This window comes from Gekko japonicus, unplaced genomic scaffold, assembly GCF_001447785.1.
Source record: "Gekko japonicus isolate JY-2015 unplaced genomic scaffold, Gekko_japonicus_V1.1 scaffold513, whole genome shotgun sequence".
Lineage (NCBI taxonomy): Eukaryota > Metazoa > Chordata > Lepidosauria > Squamata > Gekkonidae > Gekko > Gekko japonicus.
In genome coordinates, this window is record NW_015171519.1 from 931,201 (window position 1) to 948,142 (window position 16,942).

The 16,942-nt window shown below is 49.9% G+C and overlaps 1 protein-coding gene across 1 annotated transcript in view; it reads left to right on the forward strand.

Moving 5' to 3' along the window:
* Positions 1 to 651: 651 nt before the first annotated feature.
* The window catches only part of UBN1 (ubinuclein 1), a 33,208-nt gene continuing 16,917 nt past the window's right edge, over positions 652 to 16,942 (forward strand). The window contains exons 1-7 of the mRNA XM_015419416.1: positions 652 to 765; positions 6,059 to 6,854; positions 7,863 to 7,949; positions 10,960 to 11,055; positions 11,857 to 11,991; positions 13,449 to 13,552; positions 15,570 to 16,008. Coding sequence (XP_015274902.1) covers positions 6,606 to 6,854; positions 7,863 to 7,949; positions 10,960 to 11,055; positions 11,857 to 11,991; positions 13,449 to 13,552; positions 15,570 to 16,008 — 1,110 coding nt within the window. The 5' untranslated portion in view covers positions 652 to 765; positions 6,059 to 6,605. The remainder of the gene's footprint in view (positions 766 to 6,058; positions 6,855 to 7,862; positions 7,950 to 10,959; positions 11,056 to 11,856; positions 11,992 to 13,448; positions 13,553 to 15,569; positions 16,009 to 16,942) is intronic.

The following is a 16,942-nucleotide window of genomic DNA, read 5'->3' on the forward strand; positions in this document are numbered from 1 at the left end:
TCGGCGACCGTGACAGAGAAGGGACGAGGGTTGAGGGAGAGAGAGAGAGAACGACGGGGCGCATCGATTGGACGGGCCGCTTCGTCGCTCCGCCTTCTTTGGGGAGGGCACGTGATGGCGAAAGCACTCCGACGCTCGCTTCGCCGTGAGGGGGGGAAGGGAGCGCGTTCGCTGATTGGGCCGTCCTTCGGCACGTGGGCGGGAGAGAGCGAGCGCCGATTGGCCGGGCTTTTCCCAGCCACGTGACACGACCCTGGTTTCCCCCCCCGTCAAGCGAACGGCTTCTCGGGCGCTGGCGGTCCTCCGCGTTAGTGTGGGGTTTTTTTTTAACGGTTCCCTCAAGACGTTACAATCCCCCCCACAAAAAAATAATATTTTGTTGTAAGCCGCCCTGAGACCTTCTCGCAGGGGAGGGCGGCGTAGAAATTGGATAAATAAATATCTCCCCCCCCTCTCCCTCTGAGGCGACGAAGCCGGCGCCCCGCACCCGATTAGTCGCCCCCCGCGTCACGTGAAACAACCCAAACTGGGACGGCCGCCATGGCCCCTCACGGCATCCGTCGTCGTCGTCACGTGACGTGGGCCAAGGCTCCCTTCTCGCGCGCCATCCGCGTCGGGTCCCCCCCCCGCCGTGTCCCCCTTCACGTGACGGGGGAGCGCGAGAAAGAGAAAAAGGGGAGACTCGGACTCTCGGCGGCTGTCGGTCAGCGCCGGAGTGTTGGCGCGAAGCGAGACGGCGCTGTCGGGAGGGAACGCGAACGGCCGGTGAGTGGCGGCCTGGGGCTCGGGTAGGGGGCGGCAGGAGGGACAATTCTTCCCCGAAGGCGCTGCTGGGCGCCTCCCCGGTAACCAGGGGCAACGGGGCCTGCCTCGCCGGATGAGCGCAAACACCCGCCCTTTCTTATCCCCTCAACCCCGGCCTGCCCCGTCCCCTGTTCCCGGGGCTTCTCTTCCCCTCGCAGGAGAGGCTAAGGTTCGGATTCGGGTCTTTTGTTTTGCCTTCCTCTAAATGGAGCCCGTGAGGTTCGGGGAGTGGTGGGTCGGGCTGGAAAGCTTTAAACTACCAACAGTAACCAAAGGGTACCTGGAATGGAAGACGTGAAGTGGTTTCGTGGAGCCTCAGTCGATAGGGGCAGTGTATCTGCCATATGGGGGCAGAGCTGACAGGAAGTGACGTTACATCAGCCCGGAGTGGAGTCTCCAGTTGCAGGAGCAGTGTATCTGTGGGCCATGTGGGGGCAGGGCTGACAGGAAATGACGTTTTCTGTCAGCCCTGAGTGGAGCCTCCAGTTGCAGGAGCCGTATATCTGGCCATATGGTGGCAGACCTGGCAGAAAATGACGTTTTCCGTCAGCCCTGAGTGGAGCCTCCAGTTGCAGGAGCCGTATATCTGGCCATATGGTGGCAGACCTGGCAGAAAATGACGTTTTCCGTCAGCCCTGAGTGGAGCCTCCAGTTGCAGGAGCCGTATATCTGGCCATATGGTGGCAGACCTGGCAGAAAATGACGTTTTTCGTCAGCCCTGAGTGGAGCCTCCAGTTGCAGGAGCCGTATATCTGCCCATATGGCGGCAGAGCTGGCAGAAAATGACGTTTTCCGTCAGCCCTGAGTGGAGCCTCCAGTTGCAGGAGCTGTATATCTGGCCATATGGGAGCAGAGCTGACGGAAAATGACATTTTTTCTGTCAGTTCTGAGTGGAGCCTCCAGTTGCAGGAGCTGTATATCTGGCCATATGGGAGCAGAGCTGACGGAAAATGACATTTTTTCTGTCAGTTCTGAGTGGAGCCTCCAGTTGCAGGAGCAGTATACCGGGTCCTTAGAGCAGCAGGGCAGGAGTCTGGCTCATGAGGAGCTTCTGAAAGGGAGTCTGGAGGGCCGCAGCAGGAGTGCAGGAAGTGACCGAAGAGGTACCTGGATTCTGACCGATATCAGTGACCGTTTATGTACAGCTGAACGAAGTTTGAGCCCAGTGGCACCTTTGAGACCAACAGAGTTTTATTCGAAGTGTAAGCTTTTGTGTGCAAAACACATTTCTTCAGACAAAACTGGAATAAAAATCTCAAAACCTAGTTAAATGGGGAAAGAGGGTGGCGGGGTGTACATTTATGTACAGGAGTGGCATACCAGGTTGCTGAGGCTCACCGTGCAGTTCACACAAAGCTTTCCACTCTGCACTATAAAAAAAGTTGCCAGTATGATTCCTTTTATCATGCATCTATCTGACAGACTGGGTCGTGTGCAATGTTCCCTCTAAGCTGTGGAGTCCCGTGAGCAAAAATTCCACTTTGTGAGCTACTGGCATTAAAGTTGTGAGCGAGCGATTTGGGGACTGCATCAATCAGTTTGCTCTGGAGCCCTCCTTCCTGAGCTGAGACAAAAATGTGTGTGCTGGAGGCTAAAAAACTGTGAGCTAGCTCACACTAACTCAGCTTAGAGGGAACACTGGTCGTGTGACCCACAAAAGCTCATATTGAATCAATGTTAATTTATAATGTACTGCTAGATTATTGGGTCAACAAGGGCTTTAGTTTCATATCAGAAACAACACCTGTTTGGGTATGACGCGTCCTTGGGTATTATTAATAGGGTTAGGTTGAATAAACATTTAAGATAGCATGAAGGCACACCTTTTCTTGTAACTGACCAATGAATGAAAGACTACTCAGATGATTCTCTGTCGTTTTGTGACCAATTATGATTTCTGGATGGTCTCTTTTTGCCTATGTCACGTAGGGTATAACATTTCATGTACTTCCTGATATCGCTCAGAAAGCAGTCAGTTTTTGATAGGCTGGTTTGGCCTGACTGTTTTCAGTTATTTGATTGCAATTAAATAACCAATGAACTTTCATCCTCGTTGTGGCTTCCTTTTTGGCTTGGGAATCTATTTGTACAACAGACGTAACCAGGTTGGCCATGGATTGTACAGGTAAGAGTCTCATAAGAGCATAAGAAGAGCCCTGCTGGATCAGACTAGTGGTCCATCTAGTCCAGCATCCCGTCTCACACAGTGGCCAACCAGTTCTTCTGGAGGGCCAACGACAGGGCATAGAGGCTGAGGCCTTCCCCTGAGAAGAACATCAGGAGAGCCCTGCTGGATCAGACCAGTGGCCCATCTAGTCCAGCATCTTGTCTCACACGATGGCCAACCAGTTCCTCTGGAGGGCCAACAACAGGGCACAGAGGCCAAGGCCTTTATAAGAAGAGTCTTCTTGCATCAGACCATTGGTCCATCTCGTCCAGCACCCTGTCTCATACAGTGGCCAACCTGTGACTGACCTGACTTAGCTTATCTTGTCAGATCTTGGAAGCTAAGCAGGGTCGGCCCTGGTTAGTCTTTGGGTGGGAAGACTGGGGTTGCTGTGCAGAGGAAGGGAATGGCAAAACCGCCTCTGCTTGTCTCCTGCCTGGGGCGCCCCGTGAATGGGGTTGCTGTGAGTCAGTTGCCATTCAATGGCACATTCTTCATCGGCCTTTAATGGCTCTTCTACATGCAGAAATATTGTACAGAGGTATCAGGGAGCTGAGGGTAGAGTATGCAGGAGGACTCTGACCTGTAAAGAGTTTCTTGGACAGTGCTGTGGTGATCACAGCTGGGGGCAGGGTGTTTTATTGAGTCTGGTTAGAGAGACAGTAAAAAGCTCTTTAAGACTAACAAACTTTATTGTAGCGTAAGCTTTGGAGAAACACAGCTCTTTTCGTCAGATGCACGGAGGGTGTGAAGAAACTGGCCAGAGATATATAGGTGGTAAGGGGGGGGGAGAGGATGGGCCCCTATATATCTCTGGTTAGTTTCTTCACGCCCTCCATGCATCTATGGTTAGAGAGATGGGGGTTTCAGATCACAGGAATTCATTTCATGTTCTTACAGAATACACTTGTGGAGGAACGGTCTTCATATTTATTTGTTGTCGTCTGTATATTCTCCTGCCTTTAACGCCAAAGTTCTCAACGTAGCTTATTTTTCAGAAAGGGGCTGCAATTGAAGCAACGTGAAAGGGGCGAGCTAACGTTGAAGAAGATTGTAGTTGAATGGGAGTTGGAAACTGAAAGAGGGGATTAGCTAAATTGAGCTTCCATTTAAAAAGGAAGTCTATCTGTCCTCACCGGGTGGGGCACACAACAAGGCCAAGGCCATTGGATTCATATCTTGCTTGTAAACTCCCAGAGAGATCTGGCTGGAAGAGAATGTTGGGCCAGCAGGGCTTTGTTCGGATCCAGCGAGGCAATTCTTTTAAACTTTCATAGCTTGAGTACACGCCGTTCAAGCATTCAGAGTGTTTTGTATGTTCTGGGTTGGTTGTCTTTAAAGGGCAAGGCTTTGGAAGCCAGTGTTCCTTACCTTTGTATGGCAGATAGAAGGCTGAGGTTAGGTTTGAATGGCTTTCTGGCTCACTCTGAGCTCTCATAAGAACATAAGAGAAGCCAATGTTGGATCAGGCCAATGGCCCATCCAATCCAATACTCTGTCACACAGTGGCCAAAAATACCAAGTCCCATCAGGCGGTCCACCAGTGGGGCCAGGGCGCTAGAAGCCCTCCCACTGTTGCCTCCCACAAACCTCCACTTCTGCAGCTTTCTCAGGCAACTGGATTTCAAGCTGACCTTGCTGTGAAAAGGTGGTGATGATGGGTGTGTGTGTGGAGATCTCTTGCTAATAAGATTTATAGTTTTCAAGCTTTCCAGCATGCAAAGCGTTATATAAGTCCTTATCCTCACAACAGCCCAGTGAGGTAGGTTCCCCCATCTACTATTGCGGGTACTGGCCATGTGACAGGCAGAAGTATAGAAGAGATTTTTGAGTTGTCTACCGAGAGAAATTATTTTCTGTAAGGCCTTGCATCTGTAGGACATCTAGACCTTCCATGAATACTGTTTTTCTGTTACAATCATAATTGTTTTCCAAGACTGTATTGTGCTTGGGATGGGATCAGTATCCCCTCTAAGCTGAGTTAGTGTGAGCTGGCTCACAGTTTTTTAGCCTCCAGCTCACAGATTTTTGTCTTAGCTCAGGGAGGATGGCTTCAGAGCAAACTAATTTATGCAGGAGCCAAACCACTCGCTCACAACTGTAATTCCAGTAGCTCCCAAAGTAGAATTTTGGCTCACAAGTCTCCACATCTTAGAGGGAGCATTGGACGGGATCCTGTGCCTGTCTGTTGCACGTAGCAGCACCTCCCGAGTGTTTCCGATTGTCAGGTTAGTGCCTTGAAGCAGATTTTGCTTTAACGGGTTCAAACGTCTTCTTCCGACACCCGAGCTCCAGCCTTGTTCCGCAGGGGTTAATTGCTCTGAAGTAGGTAACCCCAAGGAAATGGTGCGTACCAATAATGTATTCTCCCAGGTATGATGTTTGTCTCCTTTTTCACTTTCCGTGCCTGGGAAAAACAAGGGGGCTTGTGTTTGCTCTGTCTGTTTGGAGCACCATTGTTCGGGGCAAAGTCCCCATTGCAAATATTTTGTCTGGGCGAGATTTTACGCTGTAAATCTCTCTTGTCAACGGGACTAAAGGATTCATTCTTTCAGATCTTTCTCTAGGGAGTGGAACTTCTGGCATCTAAATCGTTTTCTGTTGGTGCGATGCACAGTTTAGATGCTACATAGGCATATATAAAGCTTTCCTTATTTAAAGTCTGTCAGTTATTAAGGCAGCCCCGGATTGCCCTGTACCCTGTGTGTCGTTTATTGCTAGCTGCACAGATAAGAGTTCCTTTTCTGGGTCAAGAACAGAGATTCCTGATTCCACTTCTGTCTGGCTAACTGCCCTGGCCAGTACTCAAAAACACCACAACAGCAGTATTAATTTCCTGTTGCTTCCCCTCCCCCTTCAGCTAATGACAGCAGATGTACTACTCCAGAACATGGAGGTTTCATTCCCGTCTATGTTGGCTTTTCATAGGCACACAGTTACTATTTCCACCTCTGCCGATCAGGGTTTGTTAACTGGAAGACTACCGAGTTATAGTCTGTGTTCGAATGGTGGTGGTCTGGGGGGGGGGAGACATCTGTGGTTTGTCCTGCTTTTCAGTAGCTGAAATCATCTGGTTTCCTTTTCTAGGTAAGAACATGAAGGAGTGCCTTTGGAAGTATGTTTCAAGACCCGCGGCCTCCGGGCAGTGAACTGGATTGATTTGGACGCAAAAAGCCATGCATCTGTGGCTAGCGGGCGGCCTGAACAAATGCGTTCCAGGTCCTTCGCATCATGCTGAGCCCCGGTATGGGAAGTGCTCGAAGGCGAGTTGACGTAGCCCAGACTGACCTTTGTGGCCAAGGTCACGCGGGAACCAGCTCTGCAAAAGCCACTCTGTCCAGAAAGTTCTTTGAGTTTTGTTTCTTTCCCTGTCTGCCCCGTTTTCTGTACTGTATTAAGGCCGTCACATTCGGGAGCGTGCAGTAACGCGTGAACAGCTGCTATGGGATTGTTCGACAAAACCAGGGATCCTTGTGTTTCCAAAACAAAAGAAGAGCTCTAACGCCTGCGTCGATCACTGCACTTGAAACCTGTCTGTGTACTTAATGGTGAAATCCTCAGGACTACAGATCCCAGCGGCTGTTGGTGAGGCCGATGGCCATGCCGTGAGAGCAGCCGTGACATCGGTGTAGCCATGACGGAGCCCCACCGGGTCCAGCTCACCTCTCTGCCGGGCCCTCTGAGCACCACCCTGCTGAAAAAATCTCGCCGAGAGGACCTCGCAGGAACGGAACCCCCCCAGGAACCCGAGCCGGCTGCCGCGGCGGTCCGCATCGCCCTCACCCTTTTTGAGCCAGATCACAAGCGTTGCCCCGAATTCTTCTACCCTGAGTTGCTGAAGAACACGCGTGGGAAAGGGAAAGGTAGTTCTGCGGGAGAAAAGGTACGTGAGGCCACAGGCGGGATGAGATCCACGCGCCCCACTTCTCTCCCCCCTTTCCGATACCAGAGCTGCTTGCAGACAGTGTTATCAGATCAGATTTATTCATACGGCCAAAGGCCAGCATAAATCGTATACATAAAAGAATAAACATATAATACAGATCTAATTTGAATTTGATAAAAAAATATCTCAGATTTAAATCAATATTATATTAAGTTTAAGAACCATTGCTTAAAGTAACTATGGATTTTGCTAGCACCCACAAAAAAACCTTGCACAAGAAGCTGCGATTTGTGGATTCGCACCGGTAAGGAGCTTCCTAGTAGTCTCAGAAACAGGGCAGTCCAGTGGCTTTCTAAGTAAAGGAAGGATGAACTTTGCACGGATTTCTTGGTAGAAACCACACTGATACAAGACACGTTCAGTAGATTCAACCAATGCTCCCCGTAAGCCGTGGAGTCTCGTGAGCAAAAATTCTACTCTGTGAGCTCCTGGCATTAAAGTTGTGAGCGAGCGGTTTGGCTACTGCATAAATTAGTCTGCTCTGGAGCCCTCCTTCCTGAGCTAAGACAAAAGTGTGTGAGCCGGAGGCTAAAAAACTGTGAGCTCGCTCACACTCAGCCTAGAGGGAGCACTGGATTCTCGTGCGCGGGGGTCTCCCCTCGACCACCGCAGAGGGGAGTGCTCTCCAATGAGCTAGGGAGAAAGCCCTGCGATAAGATGGTATCTCTGACATCTCCGAGGCTGAGCAGCGCAAGGACAAGTCTCATGAGGCTCTCCTGATATTTAGGGCTAGGCAGGCTAGAGCGCTGTGGTTAGGCAAATTCCTTAGGTTTAAACCAACTCTTGAGAAAAGGCGATTGATTAAATTTGGCGCGCAAAGCAGAGCTTGTCCGCTGAGCGGCTCGGAGCGTCCCTCTCAGCCTTTGGGTGCAGATGGATTCTCAGTGCAGCAGCAAGACGGGTTTCATTCTGATTCGGTTTCCCTTCTCTCTCCCGCCCCACCAGAAAAAAGACCTTGCTGATCCCTTCCACGATGAGGAAAGAGAGCGGCACAGAGTGGAGGCACTGGCCAGGAAGTTCGAAGAGAAATACGTACGATCGCTTCTTTTTTCCATGCTTACCTTGCCAGCGGGTGATGCCTTCCTGACGTTCTTCTGATAACTGTTGTTCAGCAATAAAAAAGACTGCCTCTATCTTAATGGTGGTATCTTAGTTAGCTGTAGCAACCCAAGCTGCAGTGTTAGAAGAGTCAAATAACAAATATATACACTGCAAAAACCTTTTTTTTGTAAACTAATGTGTTCTGTTAAGTACCACCTTATAAAGTGCATTGTGTGCTATTATAATATCCTAAAACAGGTATATATATTCATTACATGCGATAAACAAAAGGCACATTTTTATCTTTCTTAAGAAAGACAGGAGCGCCCCATCTATGAACCTTAGCTGCTCAATGTGCCTTTTGTAGGACCAGCAACAAACATCAATGTAACTACAAAAGAAAGCTTTCCCCCTTTAGAAGACTTCCAAGGAAGGAGAAGCGGGTGTATAATTTTAGGTACTCCCGTTAGGGTTTGACTTTGGAAAAAAATGATGTACATTGACTGGTAGTTATTATACTGAGTGAACTGATTATCATTGTTTATCGCATGCAATGAATATATATACCTGTTTTAGGATATTGTAATAGCACACAATGCACTTTAACAAATAGAACACATTAATTTACAAAATTCGTTATTGGTATCTTAGTTAGGCCAAGAGCCGTGTGTTAGGGTGGCCAAGGCCATGATTTTGGTACAGGGGTAGTGGGTGGGTGGGTGTAGCACCCACTTGCAGGGACTCTTCCCACTGTGTAGGCAGCCACTTGTCTCTCGGGTTTTCTGTCTCTTGTCTACAGATGGCCATCAGTGGTTTTCCAGAGCATCATTTCACAGGTAGAAGTCAGGTAGGGTAATCGTTCTCTCTTCTCTGGAAGCACCAATTGTGACCAAGGAAGATTAAATTGCATGAACACATGAAACGGCCTGATACTGAATCAGTCCATTGCCTACTCAGACTGGCGGCAGCTCCCCAGGGTCTCAGGCAGAGGTCTTTCCCATCACCTACTGCCTGATCCTTTTTACTGGAGAGGCTGGGGGTTGAACCTGGGGCCGTCTGCATGCCAAGCAGATGCCTTGCCACTGAGCCACAGCCCCTCTTTACACCTCTCCAGGGTCTCAGGCTGAGGTCTTCCACATCCCCTGCTGCCTGGTCCTTTTTAGCCGGAGATGCCGGGGATTGAACCTGGGTCCTTCTGCGTGCCAAGCAGAGGCTCTGCCACTGAGCCACAGCCCCTCCCATATCCCTTCTGATGCTTTTGTTTCCCCAGTAGCAGTAGCCAGTTGCCTACGTGTTAGGGGATGGTGGCATCTCATAAAATCTCACCTCTGATAAAAAGTTCTGTCATCCCCACCTGTGATTGTGTGCCAGTTGTAAGAGAAGGGCTTTCCACAGGGAAGGGGCCGTGGCTCAGTGGCGGAGCGTCTGCTTGGCCTGCAGAAGGACCCCGGTTCAGTCCTCGGTTAGAAGGGTCAGGTAGGAGGTGCTGTGAAAGACCTCTGCTTGAGACCTTGGACAGCCACTGCCCATCTGAGCAGACAATGCTGACCTCAATGGACCGATGGTAGAGTTTGGTATAAGGCAGCTTCCTGTGTCCATTTGCAGCGATATCCCACCCTTCTTCCACAGAGCTTGGGTTGTGTGCAATGTTCCCTCTAAGCGTTGGAGTCTTGTGAGCCAAAATTTCTACTTTGTGAGCTACTGGCATTAAAGTTGTGAGCCAGGCAGTTTGGCTACTGCATAAGTCAGTTGGCCTTGGAGTCATCCTTCCTGAGCTACGACAAAAATGTGTGAGCTGGAGGCTAAAAAACTGTGAGCTGGCTCACACTAACTCAGCTTAGAGGGAACATTGGTTGTGTGGTACTCCGGGTTGTCTCTTTCCAGTCCTTGCAGCAATCCTGTGAGTGAGGTTAGCCTGAGAGAGAGCGCATCCTGGCCCAGATCTCCTGCTTAGCAGGATGACTAAGCTGGGATCTGAACCCGATTCTCTCCTGCTCTGGTCCACACCGCGCCATGCCGACTCTAGCCTAATAGATTGTTTGCAGTGCCCCGGTTCAGCTCAGAGAGAGTAGCCGCTCAGTCTCTTGCCTCGGTGTCGGAGAGAAGCGCTGCTGTTAGCAGAACAGTGCCCTGGGATCCAGCCCAACGCTGATGGAGTTATTCCAGCCAGAGTTTCTGTGGTGAGCGTCAATAAATCTAAAGTAGGTTTGCAGCTGGAGCTGCGGTGGCTCAAGTGGTTAAGACGCTGAACTGCAGGCTATGGAAAGTCGGCAGTTCAGCAGTTCGAGACCTGGGTGCCGCATGACGGAGTGAGCTCCCGTCTCTAGTTCCAGCTCCTGCCAACCTAGCAGTTCGAAAGCAAGAAATTGCAAGTAGATAAATAGGTACCACTTCGGTGGGAAGGTAGCAGTGTTCCGTGCGCCTTGGTGTTTAGTCATGCCGGCCACATGACCACGGAAACGTCTTCGGACAGCGCTGGCTCTTCGGCTTTGAAACGGAGGTGAGCGCCGCAACCCTAGAGTCGGATTTTTTCAAGCAAGGGTACCTTTACCTTTAGGTTTGCAGCTCACAGAGCTAATGTTTTAAGCATGTTTTTATTTTAAGTTAAAAAAAACACCACCCACCCGTTTGTGTTTGTGTCCTTTATAAAGCTTGTCTCTCCGCTACCTGGCGTTACCTTTTATGACACACAAGGTCTCATTTATGTCAGATCCGGCCCTCATAACAAACGAGTTCGGCCCCCCTGGCATAAATCGTGAAATCACCTGTTCCTGCACCATGAAGGAGTTTGACACTGAGGGACAAAACTGAGCAATCCTAGAATGGGATGGGAAAGGGTTGGGTGGACAGTGTTGTCCCAGAATTCCTGTTTTGGGTGCACACAACGGTCTCGGGCAGCAGCCTGGGATTCGGGGAAAGCACATTTCACAGCAGCGTGAATTCTAGCTCGCTTTGTTCCGTGCAGCATCCACCGGTAAAGGCTGGCCTGTCTCGGTTTCAGGGCGGGAAGAAGCGCAGGAAAGACCGCATCCAGGACCTGATCGACATGGGATACGGCTACGACGAATCCGACTCCTTCATCGACAACTCGGAAGCCGTGAGTAGCGAGTGGAGGCCTCGGACTTCCAACAGCAAAGCCCCCCCCCCCCCAAGGCAGGCATCGGGACTGTCTGCTCTAGCGGCAGGGGGAGTTCCAGGTAGAGGCGGTTTTCCCAGCCCGTTCATCTGCCGTGCAGAATCTACTTGGATCTTGGTTCTGCGTGGGCTGGAATTGCAGCTCGCCTCCTGCCACGAGCTAGCGGAACCCAGTGCCCGCAAGGAGGAAATTTCGCCACGTGCTTAGAGCTTGTTCTTTCATTTTCTTGCTCTTGGCATCACAACGTAACATGCCTGGATATAAAAATAGATCTGGGGACAGGAGCTGTTTCCGCAGAATTGAGAGCGGGGGCGGAGGGGGGGGAATGAGACAAACCCCTAAGCTGTGGAGTCTTGTGAGCAAAAATTCTCCTTTGTGAGCTGCCGGCATTAAAGTTGTGAGCGAGCGATTTGGCCGCTGCATCAATTAGTTTGCAGTGGAACCATCCTTCCTGAGCCAAGACAAAAATGGGTGTGAGCCGGAGGCTAGAAAACTGTGAGCTAGCTCACACGAACTCAGTTTAGAGGGAACACTGGTTGGCACTGACCTCAGGGGCTCTAGGGTCTAGTTAGGAGAGCCGAGAGAAGGCTACCTCAGGTTCATCGTTGCACAAATACGATGCATGTGTAAGAACTGGCATTCAGTGACATTGCAAGTGATTTGAGGCCCGGCCTGTAGCCAGCTAGTCTTTGCTGAGCTTCTGCGCCCAGAGAAACATTGCAAGAGCATCCTCTCTCTCTCTCTCTCTCTCTCTGTCTCCAGTACGATGAGCTCGTTCCGGCCTCTCTAACAACCAAGTATGGCGGGTTTTACATCAACTCCGGGACCCTGCAGTTCCGGCAGGCCTCAGAGTCAGAGGATGACTATATTAAAGAGAAAAAGAAGAAGTCGCCAAAGGTTTGGGATTAAGTTTCTCCGCACGCTCCCAGCCCTGCTGTCTTACTAACCAAGTCTCCCCTGTGAGGTTTCTGAACAGCGTAATGTGCAGTGTAGTATTTTTTTTCTTGTAACTTTTATTTTTAGCAGCCCGTTTGGGGAAGAGTCTGACCATGAGGAGGGGGTGGGGAGAGCGGGATATAGAACACCAAATAAATAAAACTCGCAGCCTGGCCCTGGACACATCTGCTCGGGAGCAAAGTCTGCCGGGTTCGGCAGGGCTTTACTGCTCAGTATGCTGGCGTGGGAAAACAGGGCTTCAGCGTGATCACTTGGGAGTCAGACCCACTGACTTCAGCGAGGCATACTTCCAGGTAAACATGCAAATGGGTGAGATTGGGCTGTGAATGGGCAAGCAGCCCTCTTTTTTTTTTTTTTTTAAGATCCTCATTAACATTTTATTGGTAGGATTAAAACAATAAAACGAATATAACAATAAAAATATACATAAAGGTCATAAGAACAGTTATACATTCAAACCAACACACTAATTACAAAAAAGTAAGCTTTAAAGAATGATACATTCTTCAATAAATCTTTGAACAAAGTGACTTATTTTAGCCTCAATTTGTAATTGATGCCTGTACTGTTTGTTGCCTTAGATACAACCAAGTGTCTTCTGCTCTCAAGAATATCTGTAGACCTTCAATGATATATCTAACCATATTAAACACAAAGTACTACCCACAATTCAAGTTTTACCAAAGCCTACTTACTGTACTTTATTTGAACCATAAAAAAAAAAAAATCCTCACAACCATTTAACATAGTTATCCCAGGATGCTGAAATAAATTTTTTGTCTGATAGAGCTTCTAAAATTGGCAACCATTTGGCTTCGAACCCAAAATGTACGACGTTCCTTTTATTTCTGTTAACTTTATCAGTGATGCTTTCCATAATGAACTGATTCCACAGCTTCTTGTACCAAGTTTGAATGTTAGGGGGGGAGATATCTTTCCAGCAAGATGCTATAGATAGCCTAGCCGCATATAGCATTGTGTCCAACATACAGACGGGGAGAAGGCAAATACAGGCAAAGCGCACGGTTGCTATAGAAGGCGTAAAGTTTATCAATGTCCTCTGAACAAATCGTGAAGTAGAGGTTTGGTGCTGAACCGCTGGCCCTCTTCCGTGACAGTTTGCAAAATCAAAACTGGAGGGCAGCCGCTTTAATTGCCCACATTCCTCATCACGTTCTGTATTTGGGGAGATATGGGAGAATATGTTTTTCTTTCATATGTCCTGTGTGCCAAGATTTGTTGTGTTAGTATGGCTGTCCTGTGCATGTGATTGTTGCTACACCTTTCCCCTTCTTCTGACATGGAAGTTAGTCTCTTAATAGCAAAGGTCCACATGAATAGCCTTTCGGGGCTACGCTGGTCATCCATCTGATTCCCAGCATTTCTCGAATTCACAGAAGCGGAAGTTAAAAGAAGGGGGCGAGAAGATGAAAAAGAAGAAGAAAGATGATTCTTACGACAAGGAAAAGAAATCTAAAAAATCCAAGTTCCCCAAAACCGGGTAAGAGGCTGCCATTTTGTACGAAAGCAGCTGTTTCAGCAGTAGGTGTGTCGTCCTTCTTCCAGCTAGGACAGATGGCGAGGGTTTTTAAAAACACAATGAGAAGAGCAGGTTTGACTGGAAGGTGAGGTGGGGGAACAGAAGCGCAGCTCCTCTTTGTAACCATGATATCTGCCTAGAGCAGTCTTGGGACTCTTCTGCTTTCTGTTTGGTCTAGTGGTTAAGTGCGTGGTCTCTAATCTGGGAGAACCGGGTTTGATTCTCCACTCCTCCACTTGCACCTGGCTGGATGACCTTGGGCAAACCATAATTCTGGCACAGCTGTTCTTGAAAAAAAGAGTAGTTTCTGTCAGAATTCTCTCAGCCCCACCTACTTCACAGGGTGTCTGTTGTGGGGAGGGGAAGGGAAAGGAGTTTGTAAGCCGCTCTGAGACACCTTTGGGTAGTGAAGGGCGAGGTATAAATCCAATCTTCTCCTACTACTTGTGTGTTGCTATAGCTTGGGGGTGGGGGTGGAATCTGCATGTGTTTTACTCCCTGTAGTGGTCAATTCGATATTACATCACTCTTGTGTCCGGTCTCAAAAACTGCAGGTTACATACAGCGATGTAATATCGAATCTACCACTAGAGGGAGCAGAGCACATTTATGCCAGATCTACAGCAGTGTAATAGCGAAATGACTGCTGGAGGGAGCAAAAATAGGGACACATAAGCAAAGCAAATAAGAATGTGAAACAGCCCTTGGTCTCCACCAAGTGACATAGCTAGTAGGAAAAGGTGGGAGTAAAGGAGATCGGAGTGTTTCCTAATAAGTGAGCTGACGGGAAGTACTTGAGTGCCGAAACCAGTTCAGATGTTCCGGCGGCCATTCTACTTGTGCAAGGATGGCCTTGCACCGGCAACTTGCTCGTGTGGTCTGTGTTGCACGTCCAGTGGGGACAGGTGGAAGACAACAGCGGCTCTTCCCCGGGGAGCAAAATGTGATGGTTTTCTTTTTCAAATGATGGAAATAGGCGTTTCATTTTTCTGTGCTTCTTGACTTTACGGCGTTGATGCAGACGTGAAAGAAAGCAACAGAAACTTTTGAGGGAGTCTTTCCCCTTTTGAGTAACTTGCAGAATCTTTCTTGGTATATTTCTGTGCCGTCCCCCAAGTAGATAAGAGACCCTCCCCCGCCTGCTTTGTAGATGGCTCTGCTGTGCAGCTTTCAGTACCTACATGGGGGCGAGCCAGTCTGCTATTAAAGGGATCTCTGATAGTTCTGAATGACATAAGCAACATACCAAAAGGTCTGGCCTAGGAGATGAACAGCCAGATTTGAACTCAGTAGTATTTTAGGAACCGACAAGAGTTTTTTGGACATGAGATTTTGAGAATCAAGGCTCCCTTTGTTAGAGCTTTCTGAGTTTTTGTCAATGCTCCCTCTAAGCTGTGGAGCCAGTTTGGTGTAGTGGTCAAGTGTGCGGACTCTAATCTGGGAGAACCGGGTTTGATTCCCCACTCCTCCACTTGCACCTGCTGGATGACCTTGGGCAAGCCATAGTTCTGATAAGAGATGTCCTTGGGGAAAAAAGCAGTTTCTGTCAGAGCTCTCAGCCCCACCTACCTCACAGGGTGTCTGTTGTGGGGAGGGAAAGGGAAAGGAGTTTGTAAGCCGCTCCGAGACTCCTTTGGGTAGTGAAGGGCGGGGTATAAATCCAATCTTTTCTTCTTTTTCTTCTTCTTCTGAGCAACTTACTTAAAGTTGTGAGTGAGCGATTTGGCTACTGCATGAATTAGTTTGCTCTGGAGCCATCCCTTCCTGAGCTAAAACTAAAATGTGTGAGCTGGAGGCTAAAAAAACTGTGAGCTACCTCACACTAACTCAGCTAACAGTGGTGGTTGTACCGCCGACCAATGCAGCTGCTCTCTGAAACTAGTCTTAAGAGATGAGCGGACAAGGAACTGGGAATCTTGCCTCTGCCTTGGCCCGTTCCCTCCCCTGCAAGCGCCCTAATGCCGTGTCCTCTTTCTAGTTTCACAGCCCTGAACGCGAGCAAAGAGAAGAAGAAGAAGAAATATTCAGGGGCCCTAAGCGTCAAGGAGATGCTAAAGAAATTCCAAAAGGAGAAAGACGCCCAGAGCAAGAGGGACGAGGAGCCGAGCGTGGCCGTCCCAGCCCTGGCCGAAGCCCCAGCTCCACGGGAGGCAGAGAGCGTGTCCGACCCCCTCCTCTCCCTCTTTGGCCACACCAGCGACAACGAGCTACTCCAGGCGGCCAGCGCCATGGACTCCCTGACGGATCTGGACCTGGAGCAGCTGCTCAACGACTCCCCGGAGGAGAACCCCTTCCAGGACGTGGAGGACGGGAGTGACCCCCTCGGGGTGGCCCTGGAGCAAGATGTCAAGCAGCCCCTCGCCCTCCCCGAGGGGCTGCCAGGGCCTCTGGAGAAGCGCATCGAGGAGCTGATGCAGGTACCCCAGATTCTAGCGCGGGGGTCCCCGACTTTGTGTAGCCTGTGGGTGCCTTTGGAATTCTGAGAAAAGGGGGGAGGCGCAACCACGGAGTGGCCACCAGGGGAGGTGGAGCCAGGCACAGAGTGCCTGCTCCGGGAGGTGGAACCCATTATTATTACTACTGTTATTGTTATTATTATTAATCACCCTCTCCCAGCTTACACCGAGCCTTGGGTGATGTACCAGGTACGATGCCATAAAATATACAAGAACAGTAGAATTCAATATATAATAAAAATTTCAATGCAGGAACAAAACACCTAAGATCATTTTGTTTGTCCCAGTTCCGGATTAGAGGCCCCTTTGCCGGGCAAGGGGAATGGGAACTCGGAGCAGCAAAGCGGGGGGGGGGGGGGGGGGAAGGCATTACTTCCCATTCTACATAGGAAAAGGGACACCAGTGTACCTGAGGGACTGGCGGAACATCTCTGTCTTACAGGGCCCGGGGGATGGCATAAGATCCCGCAGGGCCCTGATGTCATTTGACAGAGAGTCCCACCAGGTCGGGGGCAGGACCGAGGACGCCCCAGCCCCGGACGAGGGACAGCCAGACATCTCTAGGGCCAGGGATCACCGGCAGGTTGTTGTTCAAAGAGTACAAGGCTCTCCCCGGGGGCATACCGGAGAAGACGGTCCCGTAGATACATACACACAGGGGTCGTTTCGTAGAAAAAGAGCTCGGGGAACTCATTAGCATAACTCATTAGCATATGCCACACCCCCTGACATCACCGGAAGTGTGTCATAAGGCCACACCCCCTGACATCACTGGAAGTGTGTCATAAGGCCACACACCCCGCCCCCAACGGTCCCGGCCACCGCCGCCGGCCTTGCAGCTCCACTGCCGAGCCCCATGAGGGGCCCGGTGGGTGGACCTGCAAGGCCGGCGGGA